Raw genomic sequence first — 22621 nt, forward strand, 5'->3', positions numbered from 1 at the left:
AGATACAGACAAGCATAGTATTTGAAATGTTTGAAAAATAGTGACTGTCAGCAGAAAGGGAACACTTGGATTGGTGAAATTTCTCACTGAGAAACTAACAAAGCTTATACATTCAGTCCTCACTTGCAGGGGTGCCCTTTGAGGTCATCTTAGGGGCCCTTGCTGTGTGTTTATATGTCATGCATTTTTGGAAAACTTACAAAGTAAGCTTTTAAATTTTTTTCTCAAAGAGAATCCCCCAAATTGTATAAATATCAGGTCCCCAAAACCCAGGTTTGTTTTTGGGATTTGCTGTCTCCATTGGACACATAAGGAACCCCTATGTCGCACGAGCAGAATATCCAACCTGCTTTCTCCCCCTTCCCCATCTTTCATTCATTTTTAAATATAACATTTTAAAACTTTGTGTAATAATATTTACATTTTATTTTAATTATTATTATTTTTGAGACTGAGTCATGCTCTGTCACCCAGACTGGAGTACAGTGGCACAGTCTCGGCTCACTGCAAACTGTGCCTCCCAAGTTCAAGCGATTCTCCTGCCTCAGCCTCCCGAGTAGCTGGGATTACAGGCATGTGCCACTACCCCTGGCTATTTTTATTTTTATTTTATATTTATTAGAGACAAAGTTACACCATCTTGGCCAGGCTGGTCTTGAACTTCTGATCTTGTGATCCACCCACCTTGGACTCCCAAAGTGCTGGTATTACAAGTGTGAGCCACTGTGCCCAGACTTAGAAATATTTTAACATGGTCTTTGTATGGCTGCTTTTATACATTTAGCTGATTGGTTATTTCAGGCATAAAGATATTCTCAGACACACGTGCATTTCCAGGTGGTTCTTTTTTTTTTTTTTTTTTTTTTTTTTTTGAGATCACATCCTACTTTGTCACCCAGGCTGGAGTGCAGTAGTGCGATCACTGCTCGCTGCAACCTCTGCCTCTTGAGCTCAAGTGATCCTCCTACCTCAGCTTCCGAAGTACTTAATATCCCAGTGTTTTCAGTCTGTGTTTTATGTTCTTTCTAGGTCATCAAAACTAATTCTTACATATATAAAATATTGAAATATCTCAGAAAAAGGAAAAGGAAAGAGATGTTGCAGAAATGTTGAGTGTCCTGACCAATGTCTATGCTAAAACTCTGTGTTGAAGACTATTTTTTCACTGTGAGCTCTGTCATGAGTTCCCAAGCACAGAGAGCTGGAAGTTCCCATCAGGGGTGGAGAGAAACGCAGGCATCTGGGAGGGCCCAGGGTGTGGACCCCACTCAGGGCCTGGATTCTTTCCACAACCGATCTGGAGAGTTCAGGAACTCGAGTCCCATCAGGATGAAGAGTCTTATCTGAGCATCTCACGAGAAGCTTCCAGACAGAGTTAGCCTTGGAAACTCATGGAACAAGCTAGGAGCAGAGGTGTGCCCAGGGAGAAGGTGGCCTTCGAGGAACCCAGGGGAGGGGCAGGCCAGATGACCAGACTGGGCTTTAGGAGCAAGCCTCCAACCCACCAGTTACCAAAATGGGGGATGGAAGGAGCCCCTGGCCACAGAATATGGAATCAGACCCTCAGCAAGGACGGGGTTTCAAATTCACACACACAGGCCTGGCATGGTGGCTCATGCTTGTAATCCCAGCACTTTGGGAGGCCAAGGCAGGAGCATCACTTAAGCCCAGCATTCAAGACCAGCCTGAGCAACATAGTAAAACCCTGTATCTTCAAAAAACACATTAAAAAATTAGCTGGTCATGGTGGTGCATCCTTCTAGTCTCAGCTACTCAGGAAGCTGAGGCAGGAGGATTACTTGAGCCCAGGAGTTGGAAGCTACAGTCAGCTGTGATTCGGCCACTGTACTCCATCCAGCCTAGGTGACAGAATGAGACCCTCTCAAAAAAAAAAAAAAGAATCACACACACCATAAAATCACGTCTTCTTTTGCACCTTCAAAATTAGCAGACATAAAAGACCACGCATTTTATGACTGCATTTTCATGAACTACATTTATTAGGCAAATCTATAGGGACAGAAAGCTTGTTAGCGGTTACAAGGGGTTGGGAAAGGGGAGATGGGGAGCAACTGCTTAATGGAAATGGGGTTTCTGTCTGAGGAGACGAAAAAGTTATAGATAGTGGTGGTATTTCCACAACGTTGCTAATGTGCTTAATACCAATGAAGTATATATTTTAAAATGTTCAAAACATTTTAAACATGGTAAAAAAAAAAAATGAAAAAAGTGAATCAGTGCTTTTGAGACGTTTGGGGTTTGCATGAGAATTACCCAGCGTTCTGGCCAGTACCACGAAGGCCTACTGAATCAGGGATACTGAGAAAGGAGCCTTGGAACCTGCATTTTCAGACGGTCCCCAGTGATTCTCACTCTGGGAATACTGGCAGGCATTTTCGTTCTATTTTGTTTCTTAATTGGAACATGCCATATGTGCTATTTTCTCGTCCCCAGCTGTCACAACCCATGCATTCACAGTGAGCAGCATGCCCAAACCTCAGCAGCTGCTGGCAGGGAGAGGTGTTGGTGATAAGCATGGCAGTGGTGGTAATGGGGGCTGAGGGTGTCAGAAGGAGTATTGGTAGAATCATAGCATTAGTAGCAGTGGTAACAGGAACAGGGAGTGAAAGCAGAAGGCAAGACCATATGGGATACTTGTCCAGGGACTGACCCAATTGTGAAATTCCCCATGCAGAGAGGGCCAGCCATCAGGATCCCAGTTTGGGAGCCAAGCTCAGTGGCTCACACCCATAATTCCAGAGCTTTGGGAGGGCAAGATGGGAGGATTGCTTGAGGCCAGGAGTTTGAAACCAGCCTGTGCAACAAAGCAAGACCTCATCTCTACAAAATAAAAGAAATTAGTTAGCTATGGTAGTGCATTCCACGAGTTCCAGGTACTCAGGAGGCTGAGGCAGAAGGATTGCTTGAGCTCGGGAGGGCGAGGCTGTAGTGAGCCATGACAGCACCATTTCACTCCAGCCTGGGGAACAAGGCCAGACCCTGTCTCTGCCTCTGTCCCTGTATATGTATGTGTGCAAGTATATATATTTATATGTATATAAAATATATATACAGTATATAAATATACTGTATACATGTGTGTATGTGTATGTGTGCATATGTATATATATTTTAAAAGATCCCATTTTCAGAAACAGCATGGAAAACCCTCACCATGTAGGCCAAGGTCACTTCTAAGGGGTTCAATCTTTTAGATGAAGCAGGACAAGTAGGTCCCAGGCAGTGGAGAAAGTGGAGATGGACAGGGCAACACTGGAATTCTGGAATGTCAGCTCAGTTCGGGTAAGTTCTTGTCCACACTCAGGGTCTGATTAATCCCAGATCCAGGTAGGCAGGGAGGGTAAATGCTAAGTCAGAGCCAAGTGCCCTTAGCACCACAGCTGATGTGTGCTTGTAAAAAATACAAGTTCTTGGGCCACCTCAGACTTACTGGTGATTCTGATGCAGGTTAAAGTTTGAGGAACACTCACTCATCTAAGCTTAGATGGATTCTCCTGAATCTCCACATCTTGAAGGGCAATTGCAATATTCAGTCATCATCAAGGTTTAGTAACTGTGAGAGAGTTGAGAGGTCAGGTCGCGCACCATTGTGGGTGTGCACACTTGGTCCAACCCTGGACTAGGTGGCCACTTCCCAAGCCCACATCAAATTCCCAAGCACTGAGACTTTTGCATAGGTTCTGGAAGCAGGTGGAGCTGAATCTGTGTTAGGACCACCAGGTTCGTAAGTCCACCATGCAGAAATATCCCAATTACACTGAGACAGCAGGTGAGACAGCAGGGTTTGCAACAGAGAAAGAGTTTCATGATCATAGGGTACCCAAATGAGGTGACAGAGGTGATCCTCACACCCACCTCCATGAGGATTTCTAGGCTGGAGCTTTTAAGGGGATCATGGAAGCTGAGAGGCTGGAGAATTGAGGTCATTGATTGATCAGGGTAAAGGGGATGAAATCATCAGGATGTAGAAACTTCATTTTCTGGTGAGTCAGCTTCTTGTGGGGTTCTTCAGACCAGCTGATGTCAGCAGTTTCATTGGTATTCAGGACCTGAAAGAATATCTCAAAGGAGAAACTTAATGTTTTATAATGTTCAAGTTGTTATCTATAGAGCAGTTAAGGGGGACTATAATATTGTAACAGGGTCTGTTGTCCTAGTCATTTTCAGATGACTAGATGACATTAATCCTGAATGTGCTGCGTGCTTGGTTTATTTTCATTTTCCCCATCCCTTCTTTTCTGATAATTTTTTTCTTTTGAGACAGAGTCCCAGTCTGTTGCCCAGGCTATAGTGCAGTGGCACGATCTTGGCTCACTGCAACCTCCACATCCCAGATTCAAGCTATCCTACCACCTCAGCCTCCCAAATAGCTGAGATTACAGGCATATGCCACCATGCCCAGATAATTTTTGTATTTTTAGTAGAGATAGGGTTTCACCATGTTGGCCAGACAGGTCTTGAACTCCTGACCTCAGGTGATCCACCCATCTTGGGCTCCTGAAGTGCTGGGTTTACAGGCTTGAGCCACAGCGCCTGGCCTCCTGATTAATTTTATAAAATGTATAGAGGCAATTTCAAGTCTACTAGGTTAATACTTGCTCCTGAGCAGGACTCTGAGACCAGGGATGGTTCCCATAGTTTATTCTGTCATCTCACTAAAAGTGCGGGATTGAGACAGAATTCTGTAATGTTCCTGACTTTAGTTCTTACTGTTTTGTAACTTTCTTTTTGCCAATTTATGCTCCATACGCCTGGATGACATGTGTGTTTTATTGTTAAGGCGCAGGCATGCATTCCTCCCTCGCCAGTTTTCCAGATCACGGGCAGTGTTTGCTTCCCCCCACCCCCAACCTCCTCAAATGCTGTTTATCAAAATCTTAAGAAACAGCAAGTTTCCAAATGGCACTTGGCCAATTTTGTTTTGAACTCAAAACATTTATTTTTGCTGAAATGAGGTTTCTGCATTTATTTTTGCGGAAGGTAAACATTTATTTTTGCAGAAATGAGTTTCTGTTTTCTTCTCTGAGTTTGTTGGTGAGGAAATAAAAAAAAGTAAGATGTTTTTCTTGGTGTTCTTATAATATCTTAGAATGGTTTCATCTGTTAAGGATAATAAAGGATCTTAGGTGAGGGGTGACTTACTTTCTTTCTTTTTTTTCTTTTTTTCTTTTGTTTTGTGAGAATCTTGCTCTGTCAGCCAGACTGGAGTTCAGTGGCACGATCTCAGCTCACTGCAACCTACACCTCCCAGGTTCAAACAATTCTTCCACTCCAGCCTCTTGAGTAACTGGAATTACAGGGATGTGCCACCATGCCTGGTTAATTTTTGTATTTTTAATAGAGACAGGGTCACACTATTTGACTAAGCTGGTCTGAAACTCCTGAGCTCAAGTGGCCTGCTTGCCTAGGCTTCCCAAAGTGCTGGGATTACAGGCATGGGCCACTGTGGCTGGCCAGCATTAGACTGGGGATTTGTGTGCTTCCATGGTAGACCTGGGGGCCTGGTTTTACTTGGCTAATTTATACACTCATTCACTTTAGGGTGAATTTGGACTGTTGCACTCCACCTCAACTTCCGTTTCTCTCCATTTTAAAACCTCAACACCCTGATGCTCTTAGGCTGTCTCAAATGTGTTCTATCAGAGCCAGGCTTTCTGAAAGTCCCCCTTGAGATGACCTCATCCAGTTCTCACTGTGTTGACCATGTCCCCGCCAGAGACAGCTGCATCTGGAAGGGATTTCTTTCTTCTCACTGGTGCCATTGGGGACCTTCTGTTTGTCTAGATAGCAGGCCAGTCTCAGCTCTCATTTTCTCTAATGCATTTGACTTTCCTATCTCCAGAGGTTGAGCAGTCTTTTGAGGACAGGGATACTGTCCTTCTCACCCGCAGAGGCTCCCTTTAAATATTTATAAAATGAATGCACATATGCTTCTTGTAGAAACCCTGCCAAATGCTTCAGAGGATAATGCTTCTGAGGTGGCGTCACAGGAGCATTATCCTGCAAAGTGTTGGAGTCTGTTTCAACACCTCCAGATGATGCTCTTGGCTTCTCATGTTTGAGGTCTGTGGTTCCTCCTTGTAGACCTGTCTGTACTCCCTTGAGCATGGCTTCTTCAGCCCTTCTTCCTTCTACATTCTCTATCTAGCCCTCTGCAAAACAAAAGAACTTAGCGGGGCATAGTGGTATATGCCAGAGGTTCCAGCTGCTCAGGAGGCTGAGGCAGGAGGATTGCTTGAGCCTGGGAGGTTGAGGCTGCAGTGAGCCATGATTGTTTACTAGCGCTTCTTCCTGCCTCCTAAATACATGTGTTCCACAAAGTGCGGTTCGAACCCTTCTTCACTGCAGTTCCTGGAACTGCCACCCTCTTTCTCAGGCCTCCTTCTTCTTCCTCTTCTTCTTCTTCCTATTCCTCCTCCTCCCCCTCCCCCTTCCCCCTCCTCCTCTTTCTCCTCCTTCTTCTCCTTTCTTCTTCTCTTTTCTTCTTTTTTTCTTGAGGTGGAGTCTGTCACCCAGGCTGGAGTGCAGTGAGGCAATCTCGGCTCACTGCAATCTCTGCCTCCCAGGTTCTAGCAATTCTCCAGCCTCAACCATGCCCAGGTAGTAGTTTCTGTGTTTTAGAAGAGTTGGGGTTTCTCCACCTTAAGACATCATCTCTTCTCACACAGTCCTGATGCCTCTGCCATGCCTTGTCACTTCTAGACCATTGTGGTTCAGCTGCGTACCCCAGAATGCCCTCTGGCTACCTCAGCTTGTCCCCAGAGAAACTCATCGACTTGTTCTTCCTCTTCTCTTCTTTTTCTCTTTTTAAATCAGTGGCATCTGGCTGGGTGCCGTGGCTCACGCCTGTAATCCCAGCACTTTGGGAGGCCAATGTAGGCGGATTACTTGAGGCGAGGAATTTGAGACCAGTCAGGCCAATGTGGTGAAACCCCGTCTGCATTAAAAATACACAAATTGGCCACGCATGGTGACACATGCCTGTAACCCCAGCAACTCAGGAGGCTGAGGCAGGAGAATCACTTGAACCCCTGGAGGCAGAGGTTGCAGTGAGCCAAGATCTCGACACTGCACTCCAGCCTGGCCAACAAGAGGGAAACTCTGTCTCAGAAAATAAAAATAAATGAAAATAAAATTGATATTGGCTAGTTAGAAAGACGAGTGGTTGTTCATAGGGAGTTATGCAATTGATCAATACTAATAATGATGGTAAACCAGTTATTATTAGATTTACCATTTATTGAGTGGATATTTAGGGCTTTATATATATGGCTTCTCCCTTAGTCTGAGCAGCCATGAGACTAGTACCAAGGGATGAGGCATTCTCCTTTTAACCCTTTAATACCTCTCAAAGCTCTTTAGATGTGAGAAGGCCAGTGTTAATGACCCACACTTTCTTTTTCCAACCTTGCCAATCCCCTGCCCATATACCTCCCCCAAAATCTTGCAACTGCTTAACAAATGAGAAATTCATTTGATACCTGGACGTGGTGGCTGGTGTAGCCAGGAGCTGACGTCCTGTTCCTGGGAAAAGCCACAAGTAGGTCGCAGGTCACGTGGCAGAACAGTGCCTGCCGAACTCCTGGCATTGTGCCTGGCGCTCAGCATTGAGAATGTTCTCCCTGAACTTATGGAGATTCCTGCAGTCATAGGCCAACCCTGGTGAGCAGGTGGGATTCCCCTTGTAGCATTCCATGATCTGTGGCCTTCAGTGGCATGTCCCTGAGTTCCCCAGCACCGACTGCAGGTATTTAAGAATGCCTTCCCTGCTAGCTCCTCCTTTTTCCTCCCTACAGCTGGTTATTTTTATGCACACAAAGTACTGCTCTTTTTTAAAAATTTTTAAAGATGCCTTTATTTTTATTTATACTTAAAATTAGAGACCAGATCTTGCTCTGCTGCTCAGGCTGGAATGCAGTGGTATAATGATAGCCTCCAACTCCTGGGCTCAAGTGATCCTCTTTCCTCAGCCTCCCAACTAGCTGGAAGTACAGGTGCACAACACCACACCTGGCTGGATATCAATCGTTATAGAGTTAAATTCAGCTGGGTTCCGTTTCAACTCTCCAATTACCCCATACATGACCTTGGAACAGCTTAGCCTCCCTGAGATTATGTCTTCATTTGCAAAATGGAATTAATCTAGTTAATTAATGGAATTAATCTAGCAACCTCCTAGGATTTCTGCAAGGATTAAATTAGCTCAGAAATGAAGCACTTTCCCACCTGCTGGTTGCAGAAGGGAGAGTATCCAATCCCTGGTAGCATTAGTTCTGCCCCCAGGATAGCATTTCTTAAACGGAGCAAAAACTTCTTTTGCATCCCAAAACACGTTACTGTAAGAATGAGTCTGTGCGCAGATGGAAAAGCCGATACAGAAATAGATAAACCGGGTGGACCCTGGGGTGACAGGAGGACAGGGACAAGGGCAAGGATTCTGGCCAAGGTGGAGGAAGGGCCCTGAAGAAAAGGAATCCCGAAGGCCGTGTGCCGGCTCACAGCAGCTAGGATGTAAAAGCCAGGCATGGTTCCCATCCGGCAGTACGGATTGCAAGCTGTCAGAAGATAGCTGTCCTGGGTGAATGCATCTGAGATGTCTTCTGACTCCCAGACTGATGAGATTTTCTTTTTTGCCAGAAAGAGTAACATGCAATTTTGTTTTGAGATCTTGGACCTCCCAGAAGGTCTGTGGGCATTGCAGTGGGTTAGATGCAAATTCGAAATGACATGTTTACGGACCTTGTATTTTGTCATTTGCAGAGGAGCTGAAGGTTCCCCTGGAGGAGTATGTCCACAAACGCTACCCCGGGCTGGTGAAGGTGGTGAGAAATCGGAAGAGGGAAGGCCTGATCCGTGCTCGCATTGAGGGCTGGAAGGTGGCCACCGGGCAGGTCACTGGCTTCTTTGATGCCCATGTGGAATTCACTGCTGGCTGGTAGGTCATGAGCTGAAACTCAGGGGTGCTCAAGACCTGTGCTGTGGTTGAGAGGGGCTGGAATGTGGGATATGAGGTATTGCACCTGTCACCTGTAGGGGCACTAGAAGAATGGAGAAAGGCTCGTTGAAGAAGAAAGTGATACCATTGTCTGGGATAAAACTGGGGAGCAGGGAGAAATTTGTCTGCTATCTGTTCAGTTCATCATCATTGGCATCTTGTCATCATCATCAAAATCCCCAGTGAAAATGATGTATCAGGCTGGGCACGGTGGCTCGTGCCTGTAATCCCTGCACTTTGGGAGGCCAAGGTGGGTGGATCATTTGAGTTCAGTTCAAGACCAGCCTGGGGAACATGGTGAGTTCAGTTCAAGACCAGCCTGGGGAACATCTCTACTAAAAATACAAAACTTAACCGATCATAATGGTGCATGCCTGTAGTCCCAGCTACTCAGGAGGCTGAGGCAGGAGAATTGCTTGGACCTGGGAGGCGGAGATTGCAGTGAGCTGAGATGGCACCATTGCACTCTATCCTGGGTGACAGAGATTCCACCTAAAAAAAAAAAAAAAAAAGAATAAGAATTAAAAAAAAGAAGAGAAGAGAAAAAGAAAATAATGTCTCAATTAGACAGAATTCAACAGAATTCCTGCAAACAGCACAAGGCAGTCATATTTTTATTGTTCTCTTTTTCTTCTCTGCTGTTCTCTTTGCAGGGGAGAATGGTTGACTGTCATTGTGAGAAAAGCGATATAGTTATCATTCTAACTACTCAAAGAAAGCTTCCCAGAATGTATGGGATTATCTTTAACATCATTCAGAGGAAGGTGAAGTGTATTTTCTGCAGAGGTGGCTCTGATATTTTTCCAGGTGAAGAAAACAGTATGTGAGAAGTTGGTTGAGTGTATAAGGAGTAGAAGATTTTGGATGCCCTAAGAGTGAGGCCACAAATGTGCCAGAATCATGTTAACATTGGAATAGGACATTCCAATTTTAAAGCATGGTCCGATGATTGTTGCTAACTAACCAACGATCCATCAAGTTAGAGGTTAAATAACCAGTACCCTGGTTTGCTTAATTAGTAAGAAGCAGAGTTTTCTAGTCCACATATGTGTTTATTTACACTCATTGAGGCTATCTTGAGTAAGTGTTGTTCACTGTACTAGATTCGCAGAACCAATATCCCATCAAAAATTAACATTAAAATGTCTGTTCTTCATTTGCAACAACCTCTAGAATCCTTTTAATGGCAGGATAAAAAGACAGTGTTTATTGTTGGAAACAGATGCTCGGAGCCACAAAGAAAAATCGACACTGAGACAAAGGATCTCTCAGCAAGGCCATCTTTACTTCTTGCAGAAAGGGTACTCTCACAAGCAGTCTTGCCACTTGAGTACAATCAATAAAGAAAAGCAGACATTATTTGACTTTTATGCATTTGGGGCTGTCCTTACTGCTGTGTTTGATCTCCACTGGTTGGAGCTAGACTTTACAATCTAAAACTGAACTTGATTGGCTAATAACTTAAAACTTTCTTGAATAGTTAAAGGCAATGGAGAACAAAAGGAAAAGAGGAAGTCTAAATAAGGAAGGGACAGGAAATTGCTTGCAAAAAGACTTAGAAAAGTAATAGCATAAATATCTTGGTTAAAGTATAAGGACATAGAATGTACTACGTGCCTGTGAGCTTGTCTAACAGCTACATAGGATAGGGCTTAATAAAGAGTTATAAGCAACAAGGAAGAAGGCTTTGAAGAAAGTCTTTTTTTTTTTTTTGACGGAGTTTCGCTCTTGTTACCCAGGCTGGAGTGCAATGGCGCGATCTCGGCTCACTGCAACCTCCGCCTCCTGGGTTCAGGCAATTCTCCTGCCTCAGCCTCCTGAGTAGCTGGGATTACAGGCACGCGCCACCATGCCCAGCTAATTTTTTGTATTTCTAGTAGAGACGGGGTTTCACCATGTTGACCAGGACGGTCTCGATCTCTTGACCTCGTGATCCACCTGCCTCAGCCTCCCAAAGTGCTGGGATTACAGGCATGAGCCACCGCGCCCGGCCTGAAGAAAGTCTTTAAAACAAACTATTATTTCTAACGCTTATGATTTATTCTTTAACAAGAAAGGAAACGTTGAAGAAAAACTTTTCTACTTCCTATATTTATGCACATGACCACATAAGAAATCTGGGGCCACTGAAAACACTGACTCCTTCAAGTGCACGCTAGGGTCTGTTGCCATCTTAGACACCAATTTTCCCTCCTAGTCTTTTGCTGTCATCAAACTCTGGTGACTCCCAGCTGCGTGTCTTCTGTCCCCATCTCTCTCTGCACTCCAGGGCTGTTTATCACTAGTAATAATCATTCCCAAAGTGTGGTGCCCAGACCTACAGCATCTGCAGAATCTGGGAACTTGCAGAAATACAAATTCCTGGGCTCCACGCAGTCCCCTGAAATCAGAAGCCGTGCAGGTGGGATCCAGCAGTCTGTTGTAACCAGCCCTCCAGGGGACTCATGCATGCTCTAGTTTGAGAAGCACTGAGGGATCATAGAAGCCTTCTGAACAGAGACATGTGAATGTTCTATCGCAGCCTCAGGCTTGGCACACCTTGTCTTTTCCTTGGCACCGTTGCCTCCTCTTTTCTTTCCTTTCAAATTGGTTGGTCCCCACACATGCCCCTTTCCCTCGATTTTCCCCTTGCCATCATGTTGCTCATCCAGTCAGCCTCTAGCTCCAGCCAGTTTTGCCTGCTGTTTCTCCTGTCTCCCTCTTTCTTTCTGTCTTGACCACCGCTCTCTCAGCTTGGCTCTTCCTTAACATTGACCTAAACAAAAGTGGTCACTGCTGGAACTCATTCTTTTGACAGATACTTGCTAGATACCTACCATATCCCTGGTGCTGTTCTAGGTTTGCTGAGCATGTCGGGATTAGAAGATTTTAGATGCACAAAGAGTGAGGCCACAAAATGCCAAAATTGTGTTAAAACTGGAATAGGACGTTCCAGTTTTAAAGCATGGTCAGATGATTTTTGCTAACTAACCAATGATCCATCAAGTTAGAGGTTAAATAACCTGTACCCTGGGTTGCTTAATTAGTAAGAAGTCTGGTGCTGAATGATTTCTCAGGACTTTTGGTGGTAAGGCTGGAAGAGTCCTGCACAAACTGGGATGGTTGAACACTTGGGAATAAAAGCTCAGAGTTGCAAAGAAAATGAGCACTTACGCAAAGGATTTCTCAGCAAGGCAAATTTACTTCTGCAGAAGGGTGCCACGAGAGCACCCTGAACAAAGAAGGGAAGAGGTTTTTATTCCTAATGCAGTTCGTTTTTGCTGGTGTGTCCTGCCTCCCTTGGCTGGAGTTGGACCGCACAATCTAAGCTGAACCAGATTGGCTAACTTGAAGAGTGCATGGGGTGTGCATAATGAGGAGGGAGGGGCAGTTTCAGTGGAAGAGCCATTGCGGCAGGAGAGGTAATTTACAGAGTGAGTAGTGGATGTGGGCTTTGTGGATTAGGATGGGCTGGAAAGTTGTTTACTGAAACTAGGGCGGGGAGGCACAAAGGATAAGGAAGTCTGGCCTTGAAAGCGGGGAACAAAGAAGGAAACTAAATAAACTAAGCTCTTTGAAGAGGAACTTCTTCTTGTGTCTAAAAGACACTCAGCTGGGATTCAAAAGCTGGCAGGTTTGGTATCTGCCCTCAGGTCTAATTCCTGTCTATGTAATCTATTCCACTTACCATCTAGTTCTCATTGATTTCTGTGACTTTAGTCTTTGCCATTCAGACTCATTTTCCACACTTTTACCAGGTGGCATAGAATCCTCTTTCAATTAAAACTCCTTTGCGGCTCTTCACTACAAGATAGACAGTGTGTCTCAACTTTTACCAGGTTCTACTGCAATAATAATCTCCAGTCTCAATGACTTATGACAATACATGTTTCTCTCTTGTGTGCATGGCACGTCAGCTGTGGTTGTCTGGCTGTGGCTGTGCTTGATTTATCCTCTGTGTTCTGAGAGCCAAGGAATCCTCCCATCTAGGACATTCCATGTTGGTGGCTCAGGGAAAAGAACAGTGGCTGAACTTGGAAATGGCTATTAAAGTTTCCGCTCTGATGTGACACTGTCACATTGGCTTCCATCCCCTTGGCAAACTAATTCACAGGTCCAGGTTAAGTGTTAATTGAAGGTTGGAGTAAGGAATGTGCTTCCCTAGGGAAGCACTGCAGGCCATTTGGTAATAGTCAGGACATCCCCAGGGAAGAGGAAGCAAATTATTGGGAACCGTCATACATTGTCCCATAGACAGTGGGATCAAACTTCTCAGCCGCAGAAATATTACTGGAACCAAGGTCTTCTGCCTTCATACTCAGTGACTCTTTCACAGCTGATGGATAGGCTGAACTGAACGCTTCTATATGCATGGCCTGGACTTGGATGTGGGTTCATCACGGTTCATCAGGGAGGTCAAGGAACTTCAGAATGAAGACATGAACCGGACCAGCTACGTTAGGAAACTGGTTCTACCACCAGTCGGCTGTGTAGCCTGAGGCAAGGTACTTAACCTCCCTGGGCCTCAGTTTCCTCATTTGGATAATGGTGATGATCATATGTACCTCATTGGATTACCTTGGGGGTTGCATCAGTCAGCACGTGAAATAGTTAGAATGGTACCTTACACCAGCAAGTGCTCAATAAAGGTCAGCTATGATTAGTTCGTAAGGAAAAATCGTGTGTGTTCAGAGATTATTAGCAAAGGTAGCTGTGCAGTCATTGTGACTTAAATAAGGTGGAGAAATGGCCTAAGAGTTGAGAGGAAGAAGTCCCGTGGCAGACGTGGTACTTGGTCTTGGGAGCAGGTAGTGAGAGAGGTGGTAATTGGTCTAAGCCTCCTTAGGTGGCCAGGCTTTCTGTCAGTAGCAAAGGGCATTCCCAGAGGAGAATTTCATGAGTGTAGACTTGGCCGGGGCCATGCTCCTAAGCCTGCCCGGAAACCTAGGAAAATCAGTGCCATTTGGCTTCAGCTTATATGGTGTGTGCAAAAGTATTGGAAGCAGGTAATGGCCCAGGGTATATTTTATTGCTCATTTTAAATAGAAAGATGAGATGAGCCAACAGGTAATTCAATAGCTGCAAATGAAAAGAGATGGGTTGTCGACTGTGTGTTCTCATTATTCTTCCTGATAATGCAGAGGAATGGGATTTTCGCTTGACTCTGTTCCAAAGCCTGCTTTCTGTTGTAAGCTGGGAGATTAATGCCCTGGCTTAGGAGACAGCCATCTTCTCCTTCTCAAATGTGGGAAATGATCACTTCCTGCGTCTGCCTCCGAGGCACACGATGGTGGAGGTGTCTGATCATCTGCTGTCCCCTAAGCCAGCCGGGCTACACCTTGAACCTGGAGCCAGATCCCCGATGATCGCCCGCTGCAGCCTCGAGCTGGGGAAGTGAGCAGGGCAGGATTCTGCCTGCCTTTGCATTTAATTAGTTTCCAGCCTTCTATTACTAACCAATTCCATTAGATCCCTTTTAAGAAATCAATTAAATAATCAATTAAAACAACTGAAATAGTCACACACACACACACACACACACACACACACACACACACAGAGAGAGAGAGAGAGAGAGAGAGAGAGAGAGAGAGAGAGAGAGAGAGAGAAAGCGAAAGCTAGTGAAATGCATATTAAAACCAGGCCATCCCAGGCAGAAGTGACCTATTTTGGGAAAGGGAATTCAGTGGCAGCAGAAAAAACAAGCAGTGTTAGTCAGTGCCCTGGGGGGAAACTGATGAGACTGTATAAAACCGTCAGGAGTGTAAATTAGTTCAACCATTGTGGAAGACAGTATGGCGATTCCTCAAGGATCTGGAAATAGAAATAGCGTTTGACCCAGCAATCCCATTGCTGGGTATATATCCAAAGGATTATAAATCATTCTATTATAAAGACACATGTACACGTATGTTTATTTCAGCACTGTTCACAAGAGCAAAGACTTGGGACCGACCCAAATGCCCATCAATGATAGACTGGATAAAGAAAATGTGGTGCATATACACCATGGAATACTATGCAACCATAAAAAAGTCCTTTGCAGGGACATGGATGAAGCTGGAAACCATCATTCTCAGCCAACTGACACAAAAACAGAAAACCAAACTCTGCATGTTCTCACTCATAAGTGGGTGTTGAACAATTAGAACACATGGACACAAGGAAGGGAACATCACACACCAGGGCCTGTCGGGGGCTGGGGGGCAAGGAGAGGGATAGCAGGGAGTGGAGGAATTGGGGAGGAGGGAGAGCATTAGGAGAAGTACCTAGTGTAGATGACGGGGTGATGGGTGCAGCAAGCCACCATGGCACGTGTGTACCTGTGTAACAAACCTGCAAGATCTGCACATGTCCTCGAGAACTTAAAGTATAATAAATAAATTTTTTTAAAAACCTGTCATGCAATGTAAATCATAGAGTCCACTGTTGATATGAAAATGAGACTTGGCACTTGCTTCGGAAGGAGACCCCACATTCTGAACCCTCGTTCCAGGCTTTTCAGGCCGGAACAGGCATCACTGTGGTCATTCCCATAAGGGTGACGGTGTGAGTGGGTTTCACACACTTCCCGGCCCAGGTGTGAGGCTGCAGGATCTAACGTGGGCAGGTCCCTGGGAGCCTCAGTTTCCATCTGGGTTCCACGCTTCCCAAAGCCCAGCCTTTTAGCCAAATGCTGTTCATTCCCTGTGGTCTTGGGAGGTGTGCCTCAGGAGAGAGAAGAGAGGTTTCACGTCTGATTCTCTGTGTTTCAGGGCTGAGCCGGTTCTGTCCCGCATCCAGGAAAACCGGAAGCGTGTGATCCTCCCCTCCATTGACAACATCAAACAGGACAACTTTGAGGTGCAGCGGTACGAGAACTCGGCCCATGGGTACAGCTGGGAGCTGTGGTGCATGTACATCAGCCCCCCAAAAGACTGGTGGGACGCCGGAGACCCTTCTCTCCCCATCAGGTCTGTGGCTGGTGAGCTCTGGCGGCCAGTGAGCCCCCAAATTCAAGGGTAAAAAGGAGCCACTGAGAGAGGCCAGGGAAGCCTGCCTTGGGCTGGAGCTGCTGTGTGCACACAGCTCTCTAGAAGCCACGCACGGGTGTCTCGGGATCACAGCTTTCCTGCAGAGGGAGGATGTTGCATTTTGCACCTTTATCTAAAGTTTTCAAGTGCAGCTTTCCAACTGCGATACCGAAAGTTTCAAAGTGATAGTCATGTTCACACTTCTTTATTCTTCCTTGTGTAAGAGGAGCTGTGTTCAGGAGCTTTTAAGGATGAAGTTTGAAAGTTATTTTTTCTGGGGCTATTTTATACTTGAAGCCTCGTACTGTTGCCGTGTTTGCAGTGTTTTCCATGATGCAGGATCATAGAAAAGGACAAGCCTGTGTGGCGTTCTGGGAAACTGGAGGGCCGTGGGGGAGCTCTTTATGGCTCTTGCCCTGGGTCCCACCCAGCTGCCCCTCTGGATATGGAGATCAATATCTTGAGGCATACCAGTTGCAAAACTCAAATAGAAAGAAGGTTGAGGCTGGGCATGGTGACTTATGCCTGTCATCCCAGTGCTTTGGGAAGCCACGGTGGGTGGATCACCTGAGGTCAGGAGTTCGAGACCAGCCTGGCCAACATGGTGAAACCCCATCTCTACTAAAAATACAAAAATTAGCCAGGCATGGTGGTGGGTGCCTGTAATCCCAGCTACTTGGGTGGCTGAGACAGGAGAATCACTTGAACCCGGAAGTTGGAGGTGGCAGTGAGCTGAGATCATGCCATTATACTCCAGTCTGGGCAACAAGAGCAAAACTCCATCTCAAAAAAAAAAAAAAAAAAAAAAAAGGCGGTTGAATGCATTAGGTTGATTTCGATGGTATATTAGTTTTCTCATGCTGCTGTAACAAATTTCTGTGAAAATGATGACTTGAAATAGCACAGATAGATGGTGCTACAGTTCTTGAGGTTGGAAGTTTGCAATGAGCCTATGGAGCTAAAATCAAGGAAGACTGGGTCCCTCTGCGGGCTCTCAGAGTGATCCATCTCCTTGCCTTTTCCAGCTTCCAGAAGCTGCTCCTTCCCTTGGCTCTTGGCTGTGTGGCGTCTCCCTTTCTTTCCAGCTTCCTTCATCACGTGACCTTTTCCTCCTTTGCTGCCTTCCCTCCCTCCCACTTGTAAAGACTCTTGTGACTGATTACATTTTGGATCCATACAACGAATCTAGGATCATCTCCCCATCTTGAGATACTGAACTTAGTCACATCTGCGAAGTCCTTTTCCTAATCTCTGGAACCTGTGAATGGTCCCTCATTTGGGAAAAAGTGAAATGAGAGTGTTCCCTTATCCCCCTTGCAGGGCATGTGACAGGGGTGTGGCTTGCTTCTTCAGCGCCCCACTGCTGAAAGCCCTAGGGGCATCATGCAGATGGGCAGGTTGCAGGGAACATTTTTGGGCTCTGACCCCATGGCAGTGTCTAGGGTTGAGTGTTTACAGCTCCTGAAGTCCCAGTGGGCGTGTATTACAGTATGCTCTTTCAGCTTTGCCATCTGCAGGCAGGTTGTGTTCATCAAGTTAGTTAGATCCTCTGCCTTATCACAAGGACAGGGGGCTTTCTGTATCCTGGGTTCTTGCCTTAGTGTATCAGAAAAGCCAAATCACATGTGGCCTTGGAGAATGAGCATGAGGTCTTCTTGAGTGGTGGAGGTAGCGCTCAATGAAAGGGATGGGGAGCTGGAGGGGGGATGGAGTGGGAAGGTGGTCTTTCCCTGGAGTTGGGTTGCCCAACTGCCAGACTCTCCTCTAACCACCCCAGCCTAACTCCCCTCAGCATCCATGTCATTCTGCTCCCGGTGTCTGCTGGTGTCTGTCTGTGTGTTCTTCTGCTCCTCTCAGTGTCCAGCTGCCTGTGTCTGTGCTCACTATGGTCCTAGGTTTTTATGGGCACAGGATGGGGGGTCGTGGTAGGCCAAAAGGCAACTTTTTGAGTGTAAAAACAGAAATGCCTGTCCTCTTTTAGGTCTGTGGGCACAGGCCTGAGGGTGGAGTCATCACCAGAGTCCCTGCCCTTCTCTACCCAGAACTTTCCTGCCCCCATCCCATACCAAAGGCCTTTTCAGACATGATGTAGAAATCCTAATCTCTGGAACCTGTGAATGGTACCTTATTTGGGGAAAAGGGCTTCGTTGAAAATCCTCTGATCCTGGATTTATAGTTCAATACATTATGTAAGTTCTACCTGAGGGCCAAACTGACTCTTAAAATCATGGTTCTGTCTTACATTGGGAGAGGCAGGAGAGGCCTGTGTACCTGGGCTCAGTTTTATGGGTATGCTTGTTGGTGTTAAGATAGTAAGATAGAATAATGGAGTAGGGATGAAGAATTTTTACAGACAGTCATAAAGTTCTTTCTCAGTTTAAAAATTTGTGATTAACAAGAGTAAGGGTTTAGCTAGGCCCAGTGGCCCACATCTGTAATCCCAGAACCTTGGGAGGCCAAGGCAGGAGGATTGCCTGAGTTCAGGAGTTTAAGACCAGCCTGGGCAACAGAGCGAGACTGTGTCTCCACTGAAATAATAAAAAAAAATAGCCAGGGTGGTGATTTGCTCTTCCAGCTACTCAGGAGGCAGAGGAGGGAGTGTTGCTGGAGCCCAGGAGGTTGAGGCTGCAGTGAGCTATGGTCGTGCCACTGCATTCCAACCTGAGCAACAGAGGGAGACCCTATCACAGATTTTAAAAAAAAAAAGTGATTTTTGAGAAGTTCTTTTATTTTTCTGCTCACACCAAAAGCTGCAAAATTACATTTGAGTAGAGCCAGCCATGGGCAACTTTTTACAGCAGAGAAGGTAAGCTATCCTATGGTTCACTTCCCACCCCACTGTTAATCATGGAGTGTTTCAGGATTACATCCTTGGCTATCTGCATATAATATTAATACTGTAAGGTTAACTAAAGCAAAGCCTTCAGAGATGTTTGAGCCTTAATGGTGAGTGCTTGAAGATATGTTGACCTTCAGATCTCAAAGGGATGAAACTCAAATGATGGACTGACAGGCGGTGAGTTTCACATGTTGGCTGAAAGGTGCTTTCTCTCAAGTGTCCACACTGACACTCAGGAGGCCAGCCTCCAGCCAGGACAGATGACAGAAAGGAGGTGTGATTGTAAGTGTTAACAACAAAGAAAAGGAAGTGCTTTAGTGGAGTACTAGCGGATGCCCACCAGACATCCGTAATGACTGTCTCTGACTGTATAAGGCTCCAAGCAAAGAGTTAGCTTGTATTTCATGAGTTACGGTAACATTAACAGATGATTAATATGCACTTTAAAAAGACTCAAGAAAATAGAGTCATGATCATGAGTCATTAATATTACATCCATCTTTGACATACAAAATAGAATCAAATGCCAATTATCTCTTTTTAATGTGTCTTAACTTACAGAATGCTTAATTTGTTAATTGTTGATGGGGATATTTAATTGCACGATGAATTTTTATGGTCCTTCTGGAATTATTAAGCGGATACAATATGCTTTCTTAGACATGACGACACGGCGGTTTCTCTTTCTTGCTGTGATGCCAAAATTTTGATAGTTACAGTTTTACCCCAGTGAAAGATAAGTCGAGGAAAATGTTTCATCATCCAAATGGTATTACATTAGATGCATCTTCAGATACTAAGACTTCCTGGAAAGCAACATAATATAGGAGATTTGCATTAAGGGAATGGATATTCCTTCTGTTTCAGTTCCTTTCCTGTTTCTTTCTATATACAGATACCTCTTTTGTCCTGCCTGCTAAATAGCTATTTTCTCAGCTTTTCTCTTTGTCCTCCTTTCTTCCTTGTTTACACCAGCATTTCCAGTATAGCAAGTGTGTGAGTGCCATTAAAGAGGGCAAAGGCCAGATTGTAAGGGTAAGAGGTGGGGGAACGGAAGAACACAGGTCCTGCCCAAGGGGGCAGCTGCTCCCAGCTCTGCTTTATGGTGATGGGGGTACATAGGACCAGTATGGTCCTGTCTTCAAAATTTTAAGAGAAGCCATAAATCTAGAGCCTTTGTGAAATCTCCTACCTTCTAAATGTTGATGATAAACCTCTCTTCTTCAAAATGGCAAGGACCCAGCCATATGTGTCTAGACTGTCTTTGACCACCGAGCCTCCAGAACTTGATTTTGCCTTTACACCCAGCCCCTTGGAGACCTCTGTGGTTCCTAGAATAGCTTTTATTTATGCATCTTGCACTGACAGTGAGTATCTGTGGTATGTATTGTGGGTGTCATGGAGGGTGTATTAGTTCTTGAACTGCTATAAGGAAATAGCTGAGTCTCGGTAATTTATAAAGAAAGGAGGTTTAATTGGCCCAGGATTTAGCCAGCTATACAGGAGGCATGGAGGCTTCTGCTTCTGGGGAGGCCTCAGGAATCTTATAGTCATGGCAGAAGGGGAAGCAGGTACGTCTTACATGGCCAGAGTAGGAGGAAGAAGACACAGGGGAAGGTCCCACACACTTTTAAATAACCAGATCTCATGAGAACTCTATCATGAACACAGCACCAAAGGGATGGTGCTAACCCATTCATGAAGGATCCACCCCTGTGATCCTGTCACCTCCCACCTGGCCCCGCCTCCTACACTGGGGATTACAATTCAACATGAGATTTGGGCAGGGGCGCAGAGCCAAACCATGTCAGTGGGGCTAGGGGATTTTGGGGAAGTGTCACTCAAAGCCATAGGAGCAACATGACCCAAACTTCCTGGAACTCCAGTTAAGCCTGTAGAGATTCCCCTCCAGCTGTGCCATTGTGTGTCCATAGCCCTTTGTTCGTCTGTGTGAGAGTCTGTGCAGCACTGAGCCAGCTCTTGCGTCTGTGTTGAGAAGCTTCTTAAATCTACTGTCTTAAGCTCTGATTATTCTCCAAGGGTGACTTCCTTTCTGTTAGGCAGTTCTTGCATTGCTACAGAGAAATACCTGAGGCTGAGTAATTTATAAAGGAAAAAGGTTTAATTGGCTCACAGTTCTGCAGGCTGTACAAGCGTGGCACTGGCATTGGCTTGGCTTTTGGGGAGGCCTCATAGAGCTTTGACTAATGGCAGAAGGTGAAGTGGGAGCAGGCACATCTCACCACAAAAGCAGGAAGAAGAGGCTGGGCAAAGTGGCCCACACTTGTAATCCCAGCACTTTGAGAGGCTGAGGTGGGCCAATCACTTGAGGTCAGGAGTTCAAGACCAGCCTGGCCAACATGGAGAAACCCTATCTCTACTGGAAATACAAAAAGTAGCTGGGCATGGTGACACACCCCTGTAATCCCAGCTACTCCGGAGGCTGAGGAAGGAGAATCACTTGAACTCAGGAGGCAGAGGTTGCAGTGAGCTAAGATCACACCATGGCACACCAACCTGGGTGACAGAGCAAGGCTCTGTGTCAAAAAAGCAAAAAGAAAGAAAAAAAGGGATTGGAGAGTTAGAAAGACAAGCTGTTGTTCATAGGGAGTTATACCATTGATCCATATTAATAATGATGGTAAACTAATTATTACTAGATTTACCTTTTATTGAATGCATATTGAGGGCTTTATATATAGCTTTTAATTTACTCTTTTTTTGTATGTGTGAAATGGAGTCTTGCTCTGTTGCCTAGGCTAGAGTGCGGTGGTGCAATCTTGGCTCACTGCAACCTCCACCTCCCGGGTTCAAGCAGTTCTCCTGTCTCAGCCTCCCAAGTAGCTGTGTGTGAGATACCATGCCTGGCTAATTTTTTTTTTTTTTTGTATTTTTAGTGAAGACAGGGTTTCACCGTGTTAGCCAGGATGGTCTCGATCTCCTGATCTCATAATCCACCTGCCTCAGCTTTCCAAAGTGCTGGGATTACAGATGTGAGCCACCACGCCCAGCCTGATTTACTCTTAGTAGTCATAAGGCCAGTACCAAATGATTAGGCAATATATATATTTTTTCAATGTCTGTACCACATTGGGGTGTAGGCAATCTGAACCTCCAGGCTGCTTTCTTGACCCCATGTAGGCAATGGCTCCCTTCAGCTGGCCTCTCCCAGGCACCCTCGGTTTCTGCCTTCTTGTTTGCCCTGTGTCCTATTATTGCTGGAGTCTCCGTGCTCTGGTGAGCCACTGTCTAGGGCAGGGGTCCTCAACCCCTGAGCTGTGGACGGGTACTGGCCCTGGTCCGTAGCGTGTTGGGAACCGAGCCTGTGAGTGGTGGTGAGTGTCAGGTGAGCGAGCACACGAAGCTTCATCTGTATTTCCAGCCACTCCCCATCTCCCATGTTCCCGCCTGAGCTTGGCTTCTTATCAGCTCAGCGGTGGCATTAGATTATCATGGGAGCACAGATCCTATTGTGAACTGCATGTATGAAGGGTGTAGGTTGTATACTCCTCGTGAGAATCTAATGCCTGATCATCTGTGGTGGAACAGTTTAATCCTGAAACCATCCCCACCTGCCACCCCCGTCCATGGGAAAATTGTCTTCCGCAAAACCAGTCCTTGGTGCCAAAAAGGTTGGGGACTGCTGGTCTAGGGCATACCTTCTGGTTTTGTTTATGATGTTGTTTTTAATAGTGGCAAAGTATATGTACCATACACTTTACCGTCTTATCTATTGTAAAATGTGAGATTCGGTGACAATAAGGACATTCCCAA

The 22621-nt window shown here is 45.6% G+C and overlaps 1 protein-coding gene across 2 annotated transcripts in view; it reads left to right on the top strand.

Moving 5' to 3' along the window:
• Nucleotides 1-22621, top strand: part of GALNT17 (polypeptide N-acetylgalactosaminyltransferase 17) — a 531829-nt gene that overhangs the window by 253088 nt on the left and 256120 nt on the right. The window contains exons 4-5 of one of the 2 annotated variants that reach the window (XM_003934099.4): nt 8782-8956; nt 15751-15948. In XM_003934099.4, coding sequence (XP_003934148.1) covers nt 8782-8956; nt 15751-15948 — 373 coding nt within the window. The remainder of the gene's footprint in view (nt 1-8781; nt 8957-15750; nt 15949-22621) is intronic. The other variant, XM_074390325.1, reaches the window with a different exon arrangement.

Source organism: Saimiri boliviensis, chromosome 20, assembly GCF_048565385.1.
Source record: "Saimiri boliviensis isolate mSaiBol1 chromosome 20, mSaiBol1.pri, whole genome shotgun sequence".
Taxonomy (NCBI): Eukaryota; Metazoa; Chordata; class Mammalia; order Primates; family Cebidae; genus Saimiri; species Saimiri boliviensis.